Source organism: Acyrthosiphon pisum, chromosome A2, assembly GCF_005508785.2.
Source record: "Acyrthosiphon pisum isolate AL4f chromosome A2, pea_aphid_22Mar2018_4r6ur, whole genome shotgun sequence".
NCBI lineage: Eukaryota > Metazoa > Arthropoda > Insecta > Hemiptera > Aphididae > Acyrthosiphon > Acyrthosiphon pisum.
The window spans coordinates 85,057,121-85,076,664 of NC_042495.1; the positions used below are offsets into that span (position 1 = coordinate 85,057,121).

General features: G+C 29.3%; 1 protein-coding gene across 2 annotated transcripts in view; it reads left to right on the plus strand.

Annotated features, from left to right (window-relative positions):
- Positions 1–19,544, plus strand: part of LOC100168358 (segmentation protein cap'n'collar) — a 106,583-nt gene that overhangs the window by 49,281 nt on the left and 37,758 nt on the right. For both annotated transcript variants that reach the window (XM_001942670.5, XM_016802974.2), the window contains exons 5-6: positions 11,364–11,503; positions 16,165–16,281. In XM_001942670.5, the coding sequence (XP_001942705.2) occupies positions 11,364–11,503; positions 16,165–16,281 (257 nt within the window). The remainder of the gene's footprint in view (positions 1–11,363; positions 11,504–16,164; positions 16,282–19,544) is intronic.

Sequence of the window (19,544 nt, forward strand, 5' to 3'; positions counted from 1 at the left end):
TGGGTTACTAATAGTAAGCACCTATATATAATATGTTATTATGTAGTATATGTATTAACATTAATATAACTACCTACACGGCTATACCTATTTATATTTTATACTTAAACACGTTGCATTCGCCATTCGTACCAAATAATTTGAACTCTTTAGAATAAATAATGATAATTTTCGCTGTTTCTTCTTACGACAATGACTATAGGTAGCTACGTGTATTGTACATATATGTATATTGTAACTGCATCATTTTAAAAATGATCGATCATTCTTATAACGAGTCTAAAGTGTCAAGTCAATACGACACAGAAATTCATTCATACCAAACTGATTTTTAACAACTGCAATGTTTTTACGATCCACCAGCTAAAGAGCGTTAACTATAACTATAACGGCTTTTATTTCCATTAAAAGTTTTAATTAATTATAAAATTTAATATAATTTATCATAGTTTATACAATTGTACGATTGTAAAAAATGTCTTTTCTTAGACAATCATTTAAATTGTAGGCAATTTATATAAACTTCTATTTTATATACAATAATACCTAAATATGTAGTTTTCATAGATAAAACAGATAGTGCATGTTTGATTAAAATTTGTTTGTTGTAGGTATATAAACAAAACCTTGAGTCATCTATTGAAACATATAATACTCTACGCTAAGCTATAGGCTACAATACTAAACAGATAATCTTTATTCTTTTTACGTTAGGTGTATATTGTTTAATTATTTTGAGAATGTATTATTTGTATTTGTATACTTTAACAATTTAGTGCTTCACCGATTGCCTTGACCGATTATAGCCATCTTTTTTTGTGTCGCACTTCACGATCTAACGGTTTTGTCATAGATTTTTTTTTTGTATAGCTGTAATTAATGGGTTAAACCTAGGTTTTAGATCTTATAGTCTTAGTGCATCGTTTGTATGCTCTAAAAACTTTTTTAAAATAGCGGTTTTAACATTCTCCATTGCATAAAAAACCATTTAATTTTAAAATGTCTTTAATAGTTGTAATAAATAATGAATGTAGGTATATTATATTATATGCATATTTTAAATTTTAAATTATTTATATTCAAATGGGAAGTACCTACTATACTTAATGTAATAAAACTATATATTCGTGATATTCTTCAGTTTGACTATATATGTGTATATGTGCTTTTGTAAATTAAAAAAAAGGTTCAAAATCTGTCACCGTTTCTAGTTTTTCAAAATGGCATTAAGTTCTAGACTATTTATTTTCAACAGTTGTGTTTTTACAATTTTTTTGTTTGTGAGGGGGGGGGGTGCAATTTATGTTTGGTATATATACGACAACGATATATTATTATATTATCATAATATACCGATTATTATTATTATCGTGTCCTTATAAATCCATTTATACCGCGTGTAACGTATATATTTATGCTCATCAGTCGACTCCATCTTTCATATATATATATATATAAATGCGTACATCACGATAAAACCGTTTTCAATAGTTCTGTTGTACTCCACGTACGTATACTTATAAAAAACCTCTAAAAAAATATTGCTTTTAATGACGCCGCTTTATAATATTTTAATAATAATATAATACGTACACGTAGATATATTTATGTATGTACCTGCTGCAGCCCTCCGATAACCGCGCGTTTATACATACCCAGTGGCTGACTACTACCCATAATATACATATAGGTACCCGCTGGTGGCTGGTTGTAGTAATAGGTCGTTTAGATTCTTATAATATGTATACCTGTATAATATTACAATATGTGATGTATATCTAAGGTACCTATATATCTCGCGGTATCGAAATGGCACATACCCCCGATGTTCAACGGATCATATATTATTGTGTATAGTTATATCGCGCGTTTGTTGACCGTGAATAATTTATATTAATATGTATAACATAAAACATTATGTACATCTGACACATTATCTTGTTCGATAAACATCGCCGTCGTTGTCGTCGTCGAATAGGTGATAATACACATGTCAAACGCGATTTTTCTTTTTAATTTATAACCCCACTAGATTCGACCCAACAGTGGTGGTACGTGTTCAAATAACGCGCGAGTCCCAGTAGCGCATCATAACGGGACATTGTGCAACGTCATTTCACCAGTCTACAATGTCAGACAATATAATAATAATATTCTCTCAAATTCTACACGCTCATTGTTTGTTCGCGTGTTTGTCCTATTTAACAAAGACAAACACCGTATGTAGTAGTGTAGGTTATACGGTTTTAAACATAACGTGCTCAGGGCACATATCGTCACATATATATGTGCACGCGGACCCATTCGCGCGCGCGTGCCCGTGAGTTTAGCGTGGGGTGCAACTGGCCGCAATCCCGCGGACGGAATTTCGAGTTATCGATCTAACTATCAGCTGTAAAGTGTGCCTATATATGCATCTATCTTTTAAATCTTATGTAATATTTATTATATTATCTCGAGTTTCAGACCATGTATCGAAATCGATTTTGGCTCGGCTATTAATTTTACAATATAATAATGATAATAATAATAATTATTATTATGATTATTACTGTACCCCCCTCTCCTTCACGTGGGAAAGATATCTGGGTGTTATGATAGAGTGTAGGACGTAGGTAGTCGTGCACAAAAGGCGGCTTTATACATCCGAAGCGTTTGCACCGTGAATTAAGCCGATATTATATCTGATGGTGGCTGGGATGACTAGGCGATATTCCGTTTGCTGCATGTTGTTAAGTGTTCGAAAGATTTTCGTTTTATATTTTTTTTCTCTCTACCTGTTGTTGACATGACCGGTACGCTGGCTGAAACGATGATGAAGGCTCGTCTTAAAACACGCCGACACATATTACACCTATATTCATTGCATCGTTATTTTTCACACAATGTACTTACGATTAAAATTAGTAGGACGTAGGAACGTACAATATGTTTTCTTTGAGGGTATATTTTAAATACAGGTGCGAAATGGCAATGACAAGTTTTAATCGTATAGAAGAACAAAATATCAATTACGATGATGTCCTTGTCAGTAGCAGCTCTTGGGTTTAATTTTAGTTTTTATTATTTTTTTTTTTTTGGGGGGGCATTATTTTCACACTTTTTTTGTTGATATTTGATTATATAAGTACCTGTAATATCGAAATATATTCAAATGCTTCATAATCAGTATTTATTCTCCACATGCAGGCCATATTAGCCATTAATCTTATTATAATTACCTACTTAATTGTGACAATTATATGTATCTACCTACGTATAAAAAATTATTAAATTTAGAGCATCTATCAGACTAAACTTTGTTTTTTATTAATTTTCAATGTTTTAATTTTAAAAGTAATAAATTTACACATTATACAAAATAGTACACATGTTAAAAGATAAAAAATATCAAAATATGAACATCTATATAGTATACAAACTATAGGTACAATACAAAATATAACTTTTTATTCTTATTTTTTGCGAATTGATCAATTATCTATATCTATAGAAACGTCCTCTCATGGATATGCACGAGAAGGAGACCAAAACGAGTAGTAAAAATGATAAGTGTCCAGTACCCACATTAAAAAAAGTTTTGGAACCCTGACATTGTTTTTAGTTAGGGCCTTGTGTATACTCAACCATTATATTTTAAGTCGTCGTAATGTTGTAAAGCATCTTTCCGATGGTAACATGATTTACAGCTACAAGCATTGAAACAATTACTTTGAACATGACAGTCGTCAAACATATTAATCGACCAAATTAAAATTATAAAATATAGAGAACCTGAGAGCAAAGACGACATTTGGACAACTGTTTGGGGGGGTCTACATTTATAAATCCAACACAGACCCGTAGGGACTTTGCCCCCGCACCCCTCACAACGTATAATAATTTTCAAGGCTGGATCATTATCTTCGTTATTTTTAACAATTTGTATAGAGGAAATTGTATATAGTTTAGAATTTAAGGAATCAAAATTAATAAGTGTTTTGTTTGTTTTTAAATTAAAAATGTTAAAAATGTTATTTCTTGATATTATTTTAATTAAAAAAACATGCAGAAATATTGAGAAAAAAAGAACTTGACACACGAAGAATGTTTTTGATAAATCAAACTATTAATTATTATACTATAAAGAATAAAACATTAGAATAAATTGTATAGTCTTATAAGTGTAACTAAAACGAATTTGGACTTACAGAATATTACCTACACAGTTTCTAAGTGAGTTTCTATTATATTATCATACTGTTATATAATATAGAGTATTTAGAGGCTAGAGCAGTGAGTATACAACGATGTATCATATTATCATTGATTTTAAATACTAATAGTTGCTAACATTAATAACAACAATTGACTATATCTTCTGTAAATCGATATTAATTATAAATAATTATTACCTATTAGTTATTTGCTGTTAGACAGCATTCCTGTACACTGACTATCGAATTGGCTAAGAAACCCAATTGTTTTTAATTTAATCATTTCTTTATTAGGTTCTGTCGTACTAATTATGGATTTAGGAATAAATATATTTAAAAAATGAGGAAGGCTTATATTAAACTAAGGGAGGGGGAGGCTAGCCCCCCCCCCCAAATTGCTCCTATGCCTGAGAGTCTCTATCGGAAAACCACGTACTTATTATACTGGCGCACTACACGAAAATATAATATAGCGACTAACGATAATTTACAATTAAACGATCTCGCGTATACTAATATACCTAATATTAAATTATTATATACCATAAAAATAAAAGAGTATAATATTATATACAATTTAAATTGTATAGTAATTATTAGGAAACGGATTTGAATGCAAATTTCATTTTTTTCTGAATGTCCGAAAACATTGGTTTCCAAGCAAAAAGTTTCATTTCATACATCAAAGAATTAAAAAATGTAACTTTTATTTTGTATTTTTTGAAATTTTTAGTGCATTTTGTGGTTTTTAAGTCATTTTTTCAATATTTTTGTCCACATTCATTCTAAAAAAAATTAAAATACCTAAATTTGTATTATGTTACGAAATTACGAAATTATTGTTGACACGTGTAGGCACAAAATATATACATACAAGTTACAACAGATTATTACCCACATTAAGCTAAAGATAAGATGCGATAAACTATTTATCTAAATTGTAATTTTGTATTGCACTGTTGAATTGAGTCATTATTTCATAGTTTAGTATCGCGTATAGTCTCGTCGTTAACGTTTTCGAGTGATTTTCGTAGATGTATTTAGTTTAGTTTTGTTTATTTCACGAAGTTTTTGAAAATGCCTAAGGCCAAATCTTCAGATGTTTGTCGTTTGCGGTCATATACGTTCAACAATTTGGGGAATCAATTTTTTCTACCGATGGAAGCGTTCTTTTTTGTAAGATTTGTGAGGTCAGAGTGGCAGCCGCAAAAAAATTTACTGTGACACAACATGTGGGTAGAGAAAAACATTTACCTACGTGCACTAGATATTCAAAAAAATAAAAAAAGTGAAGTTGTTCAAACATTAATTAATACCATTCCAAAAAATAATGTATTTACTACAGATCTTTGTACTGCAATGGTATCTGCTAACATTCCTCTTTCTAAACTGAAAAATGAAAATTTCCGCAATTTTTTTTAAAAGTTTACCGGCCAATACATTCCAGACGAATCCACAATTCGAAAGAGGTATGTAGGCAATACTTACAATAATACAATAAATTCTATTAGAACTTACGTGGAGAATAAAAAAATGTGGGTGAGTATAGATGAGACTACAGACGTAGATGGCCGATATGTCGCTAATGTCATAATCGACACTTTAGAAATTGGATGTCCCAGTAAAACTTTTTTATGATAATATAATAATTACTAATTATATTACTATACAAAATATAATTATAATAATTATAATACAAAAATTATATTACTAATTTTTTTTTTTTGTTAATATGGGGGCTCTCACAACCCCTAAATCAGTCACTGATCCTTGTTGTATAGACTCACCAAAAGCTCAGGCTAGTAAATGTGTCGTATTTAGAATATTTAAATTCTAATTTCCATAATGAACAACAATATTGAACGACTTTTTGTATCTTTCTGTTTCTGAAAAAAATAACATCTTAATTAGGTAGGTGCCTAATCAATTGTAGGTACAAGTTAATAATTTATAACTATTTAATATTTGCTTATAATAATGAATTTGGTAATTTAGGAATCTATTATAATATTATAGAGCTTCCTATTGACTTTGATGTATACCTATATTTTTATGTAGGTATAACATTTTAACGTTTTAGATAAACATTTTGTGATATTTAATTTTTATTATTATTTGATGTATTATTACCTCTACATTTTTTGGTACAGTTATATTATGTACGATCTGCGAATTCCATAGATACACCTATTGCATATTTAATAATTTGTTTTATTTTTGGGGCAGGTTCCTATTAGATTCTGAGTGGAACGATGAATGTATTTTTTTAAATGTCGATAATACTATTTAATGCAAATTGGAATTGGTCGTTGACAGGAGACTTCCGGTTGATTTTATGTAAAAATAATAATTATCTTTAATAATGAATAATAATAAATAATATTAGTAATAATGAAGGATAGGTGCACCAGGTACTGTACTTATAACACCTATAAAACCACCTGGAGACCATCTGCCACTGCAAGTTTAGGTTTTCCTCGTGTGAGCGCCAGCATGTCCTATCCCTATATTATTAAACCAATAAAATGTTGTTGCCTGATTGGATAATAATTTAGGACAGATGGTTTTGATAATTGAATGATGGCGGGATATAATATAGGGGGCACATTTAATCGGTATTATTATTTATTATTTATTATTTATTATTATTTATTATTATTTAAGCTTACATAATTCAAATAGTACATAATATAATAGGTATATTAGAAGGTATATATTTTAATCCCACATGTTGTATCAAACATAAACCTATAATAAGTTATACAGTTTAGAAATATAATACACTCTGTTTTAATCAGGTCCGTATTTAATATTTAATAAACAATTTGGCAACAAATCATCACTTAATAAGCGTGTTGAGATGAGAATAATTAGAGCAATAAGCTAATTCATTGACTGGAAAAGAGTGCTTTCTTTTTTTCTGTACATTTCATTCATAATTCTTCTTATAAAATTATAAAGTCATTATTTTATTTTTCAATTTTATAGGTATAATATTATGTATCTATACAGTTCAAAGTGTATTTGCAGCCTCACAACATTAATTTAAAAATTGATTATTCTTAAACAATTTATGTTTTTTGCAAATAGTTTCGTAGATATTAATACCTAATATAATACTTTTAAATATTTTTATGAATGTTAGCACTATTTTGTCTATTTAAGACACGAGTTACAGCATATATTATACGAATTTATAGTTTATGTATTATTTAGATTCTGTAGATTAGCAAAGGTACAAATAATAATAAATATTATATTTTTATCAGCTATTGTATATTAATAACACTTACTAATATGATGTAAAAGTTGTTTCAAGGAAACAATGATAACTTAAATTATGTTCCAACATGCCAAGTAGGTATATGACCGGAACAAAAAACTAAGTGGGCGACTATATTATTGACGTCATGAATTGTTATAGCAGACAGTATGACATTTAAAATAAAGATATTCTTCTATGTGAATTATCGTACTAGAAATCGCGCGGAAAGATCATTCACCGTTTCTAATTTATCAAATACTTTTTTAGTATTATTTTTTATGGACATTTTAACTTATAGTAATAAATAGTCTATAATATAATATACATTGAAATTTATGTTGTATAATGTATATAGATGTTTTTCAAATACACAGTAAAATAATTACCTAACTTTTATATCCTCTTATAATTTATTATTGTTTTTTATACCTCAATTATATATACTTGGTTATTTACCAAGCAATTTCACCCTCAGTTCTTCATTTAAGATTGAATTTATTAAAATCTTCGACGATACAAACGTATGGGTTTCAAATAAAATCAACTCTTTATAGTAAATTGTTAAATTGTTATAGTACAATATAGTCGATTTTTAAATTGAAATTTGAACAATCGGAAGTAAATACACATCATAGATTCGTAATTTTAAATAATCTGTATAAGTGAATTGCATTAGGGCGTTGCAAATACATTTTATAATTTATAAGGGTTCAACCAAATATTTGGATTTCCACTGTACATTTGTATTTTATATATTTATATAATATATTTATATGACGCATATGTTATTGTTTGTTATTTAAATAATAAATGTTAAAGTTTGTTTTTTTTTTTTTATTTAAAGGATAAATGTTTTAACAGCTAGGGTTATTAGCTTGTCAATGTTTTACATAGTTGTTTCACTGATGTTTCTTAAAATTAGGTATTACATTGGAAAGATAATTATGACTTTACAATTTTGTATTTACAGTTTTTTAATAATATTAGTAATATTTAAAAATTCAATGATTTTTAAGGTTGATGTTCGTTGAGTGCTTCTGCAACGTTAGGTGGAATGTTCAGGTCGGTGCGTGTTGAGGTGTACAGTGTGCATTCCTCCACTATATGTTTGATGTTGAGTATTTGATTGCATGTGTCGCATCTTGGTTGGGACTCTTTCCTAATTAGATATGGGTGTGTGAGAAAAGAATGTCCGATTCTGATGCGTGTGATTGCAATGTCTTGACGTCTGTTAAAAAGGGGGGGGTGCCACCTTTTGATTGTTTTTTTTGTTGATATTTTTGAGTTTATTGGATGTTGGTATTAAATTCCATTGGTTTTGCCAAAATGAGAGGATTTTTTTATTAATAGAGTTTATCATGTCATTGGACGGGATGTTATTTAAAGTAGAGATCGAAATATTGTTCGTTGTGAGATCAGCATATTTGTCGGCTCTTTCATTTCCTGCAATACCAGTGTTTGAATGTTTAGGGTTATTTCATTTTTAGTGGATAGATTTTTAAGAGGTAGTAAAGTGCTAGGGGAGTCGCTGATTATAAGTATATCATTTGATTCTAGAGTATTTGCTAGTTTTACCCCTTCATAGATGGAATAGTTTTCGGCAGAGAAAATGCTGGCTATCATTGGAAGCTTATGTTGAATGATTGTGTCGTCTTTAATTACAGCAAAGCATACTCCATGTTCAGATTTGGATGCATCGGTGTATATTTTTGTGAAGTTGAAGAATGAGTGCTGGATCGTATTTTTAAAAAGAGAGGTGATTATTGTATTATTTGTTTCGTTTTTATTGAAGTCGAGAAGTTCAGTGTTTAGTTTCAGTTCCCATTTCCAAGGTGGTATGACTTGGAACGTAATTTTATTTACGACTGAGGTGTGAATATTCATTGATTGCTGTAATTTGTTAAATATGTCCCGTATCGTGGAAGATTTATTGTGTTCTGTATTTTATTGGTGGTGCGATATGGTTGTTGAAAATGATCTTGTGTCCAATATGGTTGAGTGTGCTTTTCCATTTGATGATATATCTTACTGTGTCTTTGTTTCTTTGGAGTTGTAGCGGGATTTTGTTTTGTTATAGCCTTATTCGAATAACTAAATTAACTTTTATTCTATTCTGTGCAGATTAAAATGTATGTTTTTGTGTACATGTATTTTTTATATATAGGTATATATATTAAGTATATATTATATTGTATATGCACACTCACAGGTACAATGAATTTATTTATTTATTTACGTTCGTTCCTACTTACTGAAGTATAATACTATAATGTATAATGTATATTATATACAGTACATATATGTTTATGTATATTATGCGGGTTTTTTAACTACATTTTTGTCATTGTTGTTTATATATCATACATATTATATTCTATATAAAACGTCGTTACACGTCACTACACAGTACACATTTCAACCTGCAAATACGAATCTCCTGTTTCGCGCGAATATATATAAATGTAGGTGTACCTATACTATAGTGAATTTTGAGTATCTATTGCATATATATAGACGCACGCTATAATAACACTGTCCTATTATACACCTATAGATCTTCAGCTGCTGTATCAGCAAGCATATAGATTTTTGATGATGACTAAAAAAAAAAAAATGTATAAAGCAGAAAAAATCGCGCGATGTTAAAATACACGGGAATGTGTCTCTGAAAAAACGTATTTATATTTTATATGCATGTATACAAATTCACAACGATAATCGGAACTTTCCAATTTAGATTTTCTTATTTTTCCGATTGCCCTGCTGCAGTGTAGTTCGAAGAGAGCGGATACACGTCGTTTTCCCCCGGCGTATACACATAAACACAAAACGGGACTTATATACTAGCTGCAGTGTACCTATAATATGCATTTAGATATAGATATGTATAGTGTATTTATGTATATAATATAGGTCCTGTGCGAGTGTATCTGTTGTAGTCGGAAGTGATGATTTTCTCACGCGGAAAAAGTGTGGTTATACCCGGTTCACCTACAGCCCGAAACTACGCGATAGATGGTATAGGTACCTATATCCGCCTGGTATAGGTAGGTATATATTATGCACACACGTACTCTCCAGTATACGCTATTAAGAAGGAGACGATGGATGATACTCACGCAACGACGCGTTGTGGTAGTGGTGGTTATTTACACGTACGGAAATCGCTTTGGTGGGGGGGATTAATAATAATGAAAACGATAAAATAAAATCGGAAGACCGCCAGTAGTGCAGTGGTGGGTAGTGGTGATTGTGGTGGTGGTGGAGGTCGTGGCAGTGGTGGTGTTGGAGGTGGTGGCGGCGGCGGTGGTGGCGGTGGTCAGGAATGCGGGGTCATGGGAACTGAAGTGACTCGGTGGTACGGCGGTGGCATCGGCGGCCATGTTGGATTGATGGATAATATTATGTCGGAGAGCCTCAATCGTGCGTCTGGACCGGGGGAACTGTATTTTTTCGGCAGCCCACCGATCAACAGTAGTCACTCGTTCGGTTTTTCGTCATCGTTTTATACGCACCGTTGTTGTCGTAGTGGTCGTCGTCGTCGCAGTCGCAGTCGTACATCATATTTAATTTTTTTTGTATAAAAAACTTATAACAACACAAAATTCGATTTACCCATATTCGCCGAATATTTTTTTCCCTGCCCATTAGTGCGTTGTACGTCTTTTCGGCCTCAAGGGACCGACCGATGCCGCCGTGGCCTTTATTGTCCCCGATGACTTAGCGCTTTATTTATTCGGTGTAACGTTCAACTTAATTTTACCTGAACACAACCAGGTTAGGGTTGTATGGGACAATCGGTATATGCGTCGCATGTATTTCTTAAAAAAATATACCGTTCTTTGTCGTGCTCGTATCAGTGTATTAGACTTCAGTGCCGTCATTGTGTTAATCTTTTACAGACGAAAGTCGTTCGAGACGAGCGTCCAGTGACAATGATACCGAAACATCGGATTTGGATGCCGATGAATCTGCCGAACACAAAAAATATGACCAGTCAAGCAGTAATAACGAGTCTCCAAGTTTAAATCCAGGATTTCGTGTGAGTTAATTTTTGTGTATTATATTCTTATTATGTCATAAGCTTGAAGGCATAAAATTCCGTTTACTTAAAAGATTGGATTATAACCTTTATATTAGCTTATAATATGTAATTATAGATACGCGTATTACCAATTAACAAAATACCTATTATACGATTTGCTTAATAAACAGTAGGTATTTGATTTAGTATTTTTTGTAATACATTTATATCTATCTTATCTATATATATATTATATATACATAATACAAAAACATTACAATTGATTATGATTTAATACAGGATAGTTAAATATTATATATGTATAATATAATATAGGCACGCTGTGTATTTACATTCGGTTATTAAATATAAATCTGTTATTATTTATTTGTTTACAACTAATCCATAGGAGGAGTATTGCATAAACTATTCTGTATCATAATTGTGTCTAGGTACCTATTTTCAAATTTGTCAATTTTAGAGTTCATGAAAATTGTTCATGTTTTAGCGGCCATATTCTTGTTTTACTTATATTTCTGTATAGATGCCATGTTACGTAATATACATAATATTTAATATATATGTATTATAAATTATAACTGTACTGTACAGTGTGCCTACTTAGAGTTACGGGATCTATTTATTTAATATACAATTACGATATGTCGATATACATTATCTAATGATACGCAAATACTCTTTTTCTTTTCCATATTCACATTTAGTATTGGTGTTTATTATTATTATTATTTTTTTTTTAAATATTTATATGTTTAAACAAATTACAATGTTTCGAGTAAAAACATATTCCTGATTAAATATACACGTAGTATAATACAATTTATATATTTTATCAACATGACAATAGTATATTATGTAATTTATGTTATATTCAATATTTGTTTTAATAAATTATTTATTAACAACATATTATACATATATAGGGCCTATGGAGGTCCTTATTTCTTAATATTTAAATTTTTGTGACCGATCCCCCTAGTTGGGTTTCAATATGTATAAAAATTATGCATACAAAATTTGAGCATAATTGGATAAGTTTAACCCGTGCCCCAAAGCTCTCAAAAGTTTAACAATGTTAATATTTTTTAAAAATTGAGTAATTCGTAAAATTACCGAACAAACTAAATTATAAATATTTATTGTGTAAGGAAAAACAAATTTAATTTTATACACAATTTTTAGTAATAATGAATTTCAATAAATATTTTATTTTGCACGCATATATATTATAATTTTTCCATAAGAGTGCTTTTGTTTGAATTTGAATATCGTTGCCTGTATTCCGTGACAACTTGAAGAATATACTGCTTGTGTTCTTCATTTTTTGAACCAATCTTGTTAAAATCTTCAATTAATTTAACAGCTTGTTCAGCCGTATCATTTACAATTATTAATTTGCTGATAATTTCTTTACCCGTTTGTATTCTAAATTGTTCTCCCAAGTTGACGGCGATGTTTCAATAAAGTTATAATTTATATTGAATGTTTTAAAAAAATTTAGAGTTTTATCTGCAATAAATGATTCAATATTCTTATTTATAAAACTTGGTATTTCAGTTAATTTTACACTTAAACATTTTTCTGAATTAATTGAATCTCCGTCCACATTTTTATCTTTTTTTAAAGCTTGAATACCGCTCGCTTAGTACCTACCTATTAAATTCTGCGTATAAAAATTAAATGTTTTGAGTATCAGTTATAAACAGTTATATATAATTAGGTAGGTACCTATATTGATTTATATTTTATATTACAGTTATAATTATGAACTTAATGTACTTAATTTAAATATTTATGAACTTATTGCCTATTTGCCTTCCAGAACACGTTTTCTATATGTGTTGATTATTTTTATACATATTATAATATATTGCTTTTATATAGTAATGAATATTTCAAATAGCTATTGAAAAAATTGTGGAAAATTACTGAAATGTAACTTTTAAGCAATAATAAAATACCAATTTTTTTTTTAATATTTCCAATAAAATTGTAATTTAATTTCCTGACTAATATTTTCATCTAATTTATAATTTGTTTCACTACTTAAAAGTTGTATCTATGTAATTATATTTTTTCTTAGTTGTATATAGTTATTAATATCAATGGTAGAAATGTAGAATAGTAAAGTTTAGGGTGTAGTCGATCCCAAACGTGTTTAAATTATTGTTGTATAAGTTGTACCTATGCTATATGCAATGTGTTCATACATTTATTATTTAGCCAGTATTAATTTCCCATACATGCACAAATATTATGCTCTTATAGTTATATGTGGGAATAAAAATTTAAAATATTTATTTTGTGAATTTTTTATTTGATTTAGTCTATAAGTCAGTTTTGGATGAAAAGTATCTCATACGATTTAGTTTCATTATTGTGTTATACTTTTATATATTATTAAAATAAATATAGCTAGATACACAGAATATTCAAAGGATGGATTTAAGGCAAATTTTGTTTTTTCCTATTTATTTTGCTCTCATTTAGTGCAGTACATATTTAGTATTATTATAGTGTTAGGCATATTTTTGTTATATACATTTCAAAGCAATAAAATAATTCGTCACATTCAAACAATTATTCAGTTGGAAAATCGTAATTTCTTGCTTATACTTCTTTTGTAGTAATATGATAATTTTATTTCTAGTTTTAGTTTAGTTTTTATTATTGATGTCGTCTTTCAATTATATTCTTATAGAACATTTTGAAATTGTCATAATTAATACTATTGTCATTTTAAAATACAAGGTTAGGTAGGTACTCATATTTACATTACTGTGTTATCCGATAAATTGTATAAGTCTTATAGTTTATACATTTTTTATAAGTATAACTAATTTTAAATATTAAAATTATCCTATTAACTTTAAAATAAACATAATATAGAATTTGGTTCGTTCTATTATTTTCTTTATACGATGGTTCATCATTGCATTCAAAATAATAATAAAAATACACTACAACCAACGCATTTGCACAGTCGCTGCAGTATCCTGTTTTTTTTAAAATTGAATACTTTACACATAGATTGATTACATACTGGTATATATTTCTAACTATTTTTATATATTACCTATCTAAAAATCGTAATATAATCTTTATAATTTTTGTAATTATAATATAAATATTATATACCTAGATACTATTTTAAAAATTTGATTACAATAATTATTACTATAATGTATACTAAAACTTCTATGATTTGTTTTTATTAATAAACGTGTGAATTAAATTGTTAACAATATTATGGATATTATTATAGTGATGTAATTATTTTCTCAACAATAATACAAATATGTTTAAATATGTTTAAAGATTTAACTGTTTTTAATTATAATGATTCACTAATATATTTAATTTTTGATAAAAAAAATGTATGATTTGTTAAAACACAATATGATTAATTTATTTAATTGACCCTATAGAAACTTACATCAGTGATAAAACTTAATTGTTTTTGTCTATCATCACGTTTTGATGAAGAAAATGTATTCCTATTTTCTCAGCATTGAGGGTGGTTTTTTTTAGAAAATTTGATTTAGTTTGTACGTTGAGTAATGAGTGGTCTAAAATAAGAAATTTACTGCAGTACGCATTTCTTAATAATTGAGAAAAACATAGACCAGTTTTATACCCACACGTAGGTACAGTACGCGTGTCTGTGAAACGGGCCCAACAAAAAACAGTGGTTAAGCCAGAATATTTTACAACACCAGTTTTTGACATATTCGATTTTTTATTATAAACGTTCTAAGTTCAAATGTTTACAAATTTCCTCAAAATAACGGAACATTAGAAATTATATTGTAGTTACAAATCCATTACATTTTAAATTTTCACACCTAATGCTTGATAATGCAATACAATAGTGTATTACATGTTCTTACCGAAATTAAAAAATATTGAAAATATATATGCACATTTTTACTATCAGTATTTTTAAGATCAAATTTTGACAAAATTATGTATCATATAGAATGCAGATTATAATTTTGATTTTAGAAATAGGTCCCTACTTATTAAACAGGTAATAAATAAATGTTTAAAGGTGCAGGATACTTTGTATGATATGTTATATCAAAAGTTTCGTGTGTATACACTATACATCACTATACAATAGATAGTGAAGTTGATTAAATTTTGTTATTGGTTTCTTTATATCTGACACAACTAGAACAATTTTATTTTATTGTTAATTGTTATTGTTGATATTATTATTCATGATCATTTATGATAAATACATTCATGCAATTTAAAATTAAATGTTCATTTTTACTTTGGTATAGTGAGGTACAAGTTTTTTGTGTAGCGTATATGCAATGTGAACTAGACTACACTAAAGTAATACAATACCACGGTACATTAGTGGAAAAATCGAATTGTAGAATGGGTGGCATGTTTTCTCTATGGGATTCATAGTGGATTTTATGTAGCGTGATAGAGAGTTGATCAGAGAAAGATAGAGTATAGAAAAAAGTCCGTAACCAATTCTCGATTTCCTGTACACATCGATCATCCTATATTATATTATACTTGTGTGTAATATTGTCAGGTGTATATATTATTATGCTTTTATTTGGTTACATTGTTGTTATTTTTCGTGTATTCTATTTATTACTATTATCATTATTATTTTTTTTTATTCTACTATATAGGTGAAAGAATCTCCGTATTACGAACCATCGTTTGAGTTTGACTTTGATGAACTCGAATATTTTGCAGACATGATGCAGTGTTATCCTCAACCACCGCCATCTTCCAGGCATTTCCAAGTAAGTTAAATATTTTAATTTATCTTAATTCTACGTTGTAAATATAATTTTATTTTTATAAACCACATTACCATTATATTTAAAAATAAAAGCAATACAAGATACAGATTTCTAAGTTACTGTAGCTGTATAACCTGCAGAGTTTGTCCGGGGAAAAATGAAATACAATGTTATATAGATATAGGTGTATCTTAGTTTTAGTGCAGCTTAGCTCACGGGAAAATCGGCAACGGTTCACCTCGCTCTGTGTATTACTTTAGCCGAGGCGTGATTGGATATTTGGTATTTTGGCAGATATTTAATCTGGAATTTTGTGGAACTTGGCTCAAACCTGTCTCTAAACTTTCATGGTATCTCTGATACCAATTTTTATTTTTATTAAAATGAATCCAGTAGTTTTTACGTATAAATACCTGTAATAGATTATATAAAACTATAAAAGTCCCTTATATTTCTGTAACCAATGGCAACCCTATATATTGTAAACAAAAAAGTTTGTAGGGGTTGTAATATCTGATTAAATGAATACTTATTCAAATTCATTGATATTTTTATGTGAAATTATAAAAAGTAGTACCTATTGGTTTTAGATTTGATATTAATTGTTCCACTAAACTGAAAACTGATTCATTATATTTTATACCACATCTATATAAACCTATTCATTTAACAGTGTGAGTGAAATTAATGATATGAGATATCATCTATTAATTAATAATTATAATATACGTTCTAGATACAATATTAGTATAGCAGGTATAATATTACTCTATTATATATTATGCCATCATGGCATTTGTATTATTTAAATGTGTGTCAGGTATACTTTTATTGATTATAATTTATAGTATCTAGTTATATTATAATTAATGAATTACGAGTAACAATCAATTTACGGATATAGAAGTGATCTAATGAAGAGCTGGTGATTTTTAAAATTATGAATCTATAAAAATATGTCCAGTACTGAGAGTTGATCATATAGGTATACCTCAATTTAGTAATAAATATAATATACAAATTCTAAATTCGAATTCGAATTCTATTTTCTGAGTTATCATTTATTACAATTTATATTCGAAGGATTGTAATCCTTAAATATGGTTGCACAACATTATAAAATATTGATGTATATTTTATAATAATTACTGATATTTTCAAATCATCATAGCCCCCATATATTCCAAACCTATCATCAAGGATCTCTAAATTATCCTTAATCGGGCTTAATGTACTCCAAGTTAATTGACTCTAAAACCATTAGTCAGAATTTCGATTTATATCGATTCAAAGTTTTCGAAATGTCATCATCCTTACAGTTTACACGAAAAAAGTTGAAATCTTATTTGATAAGCAAAAGTTGGTATCGCCACAAGATACTGCTCAGATACGCGTGATGGATAGGTATATCGCAATAATCTGGTATCTTTTATCGCGCACATAGTTTTCGTCTCTTCGTCCGTTGCGAGCGGGTGATTATGGTTCCTAATATATATAGGTATATCTTTATATAGGTATACATAGTGACTTAGTGCATAACGAAAGGCAAATCTACAAGTTTTCTTTTTTTATTAATTTATTTAAATCGAATACCTAATATCAATTTTATTAAATAAGTACCTACTTAAAACAGCGTGATTATAGCCACTTTGCACTACATATCTACCTAAATCATATTTTTATACGTATATTATTATAAAAGTGTACCTACGTCAAAGAAATTCGGCTTTTCCGGAATCTGCTTCGGATTGGCGATAGTACGAAAAAATGACAATCGTACCTATATACATATAAATATGTAATATATACATTAGAGCGTGACGGCTGCTGTGGAATCGTCGCGCGCGTGAGGCTGTATAATATTAATACGCACGCCTCTCCGTTACGCCTTCTTTTTATTATTATTTTTTTTTACACCGTGCACAAAATTACATTCGAGCATGTGTGTATATGTATTCATTCGACCTATTTCGGTTATTTTTTCTTAGGTTCTTCGACTTTGAGTCCCGTTTTTATATTAATATATTATAATATGAGCGCTTAATATTATGTATGAATAATAATATATGAACGCCACCGACGATCTTCGACCACAGCGGTGGCGGCGGGATGTCTCGGTTGTCTTGATCAACGCACGCGCATAAAATATTATTTTAATCTGCGTAAACATCTATCGACGATTATATTATTATTATGGTGTTGTTTTATTATTTTCTTTCAACAATCGTACGTTCCCGGTCATATTATATATATAATACGCGCATAGTATACGCATTCACGCCCCGCACAACGAGATAATGATAACGTGCCGCGCGCGCTCGATGTGGTGTTTGTAGGAAGTGTAATATAATATAATATTGCAGGACGTCTATTGTGTTTCGCGAATAGAGAAAGTACCGCTATGTGCAGCGCGCATTGATATACGCGTATATAGAAAGTAACGTTTTTATTTTTAATATATATGTATATTTCGCTTTTTGTTGACGAGTCGAGCGTGCTTGCTTATTGGCGGCAACAGCGACTCTGCGCGAACCAACGTCGTCGCCCCGTTGCCAAAACAGTCGCCTGCGGTCCAAGTTTCTATATACACCGCGCATAATATTATATTGTTATAAATTATAATATTGTGTGTGTGTGTGTGTATTTATTATGTATACACCGTTGGCCAATAATGATCAATAGCGCCTTTTGATGCATAATAACATAATAATAATATTATATACCCTATACTGTAATACCAGCTATAGTATAATATTATGTATATAGTTACCACCGCGTGCTATTATTTTTGTTCCGTTAGTCCGTTATCGATTATGTATAATTTCATTACAAACGGATCCTATAGGCCCGTGTTAATTATAGCGTCTTTGAGCGTTGGTTGTGTTATGCAATTATATATATTATTATGAACTATGATGCTGACATCTAGATCAAAAATGTCGAATCCTTGAACGACCTACACCACGACGATCACACAATGTACTTATATTTACCGCTGTTTTATTACCTATTATTATTGTCATTGTTATTACCTACTATCGTAATTTGTACGTGTTGCAGTGTGTTAAAATTCTCTTAAGAGGACGTTTACACAGGGTGTTACCACTGGGTATCTTCCCTAATCTTATTATTCACATCACTCTTACTTGTCACCTATCAAACCTACTTATTATACTAAGAAATGTATAGATTGTAGATTACTTCAAATAAATAAAAAAAAAAAAAAAAAAAAAAAAAAAAAGAGGACGTTATACCTGCATGTG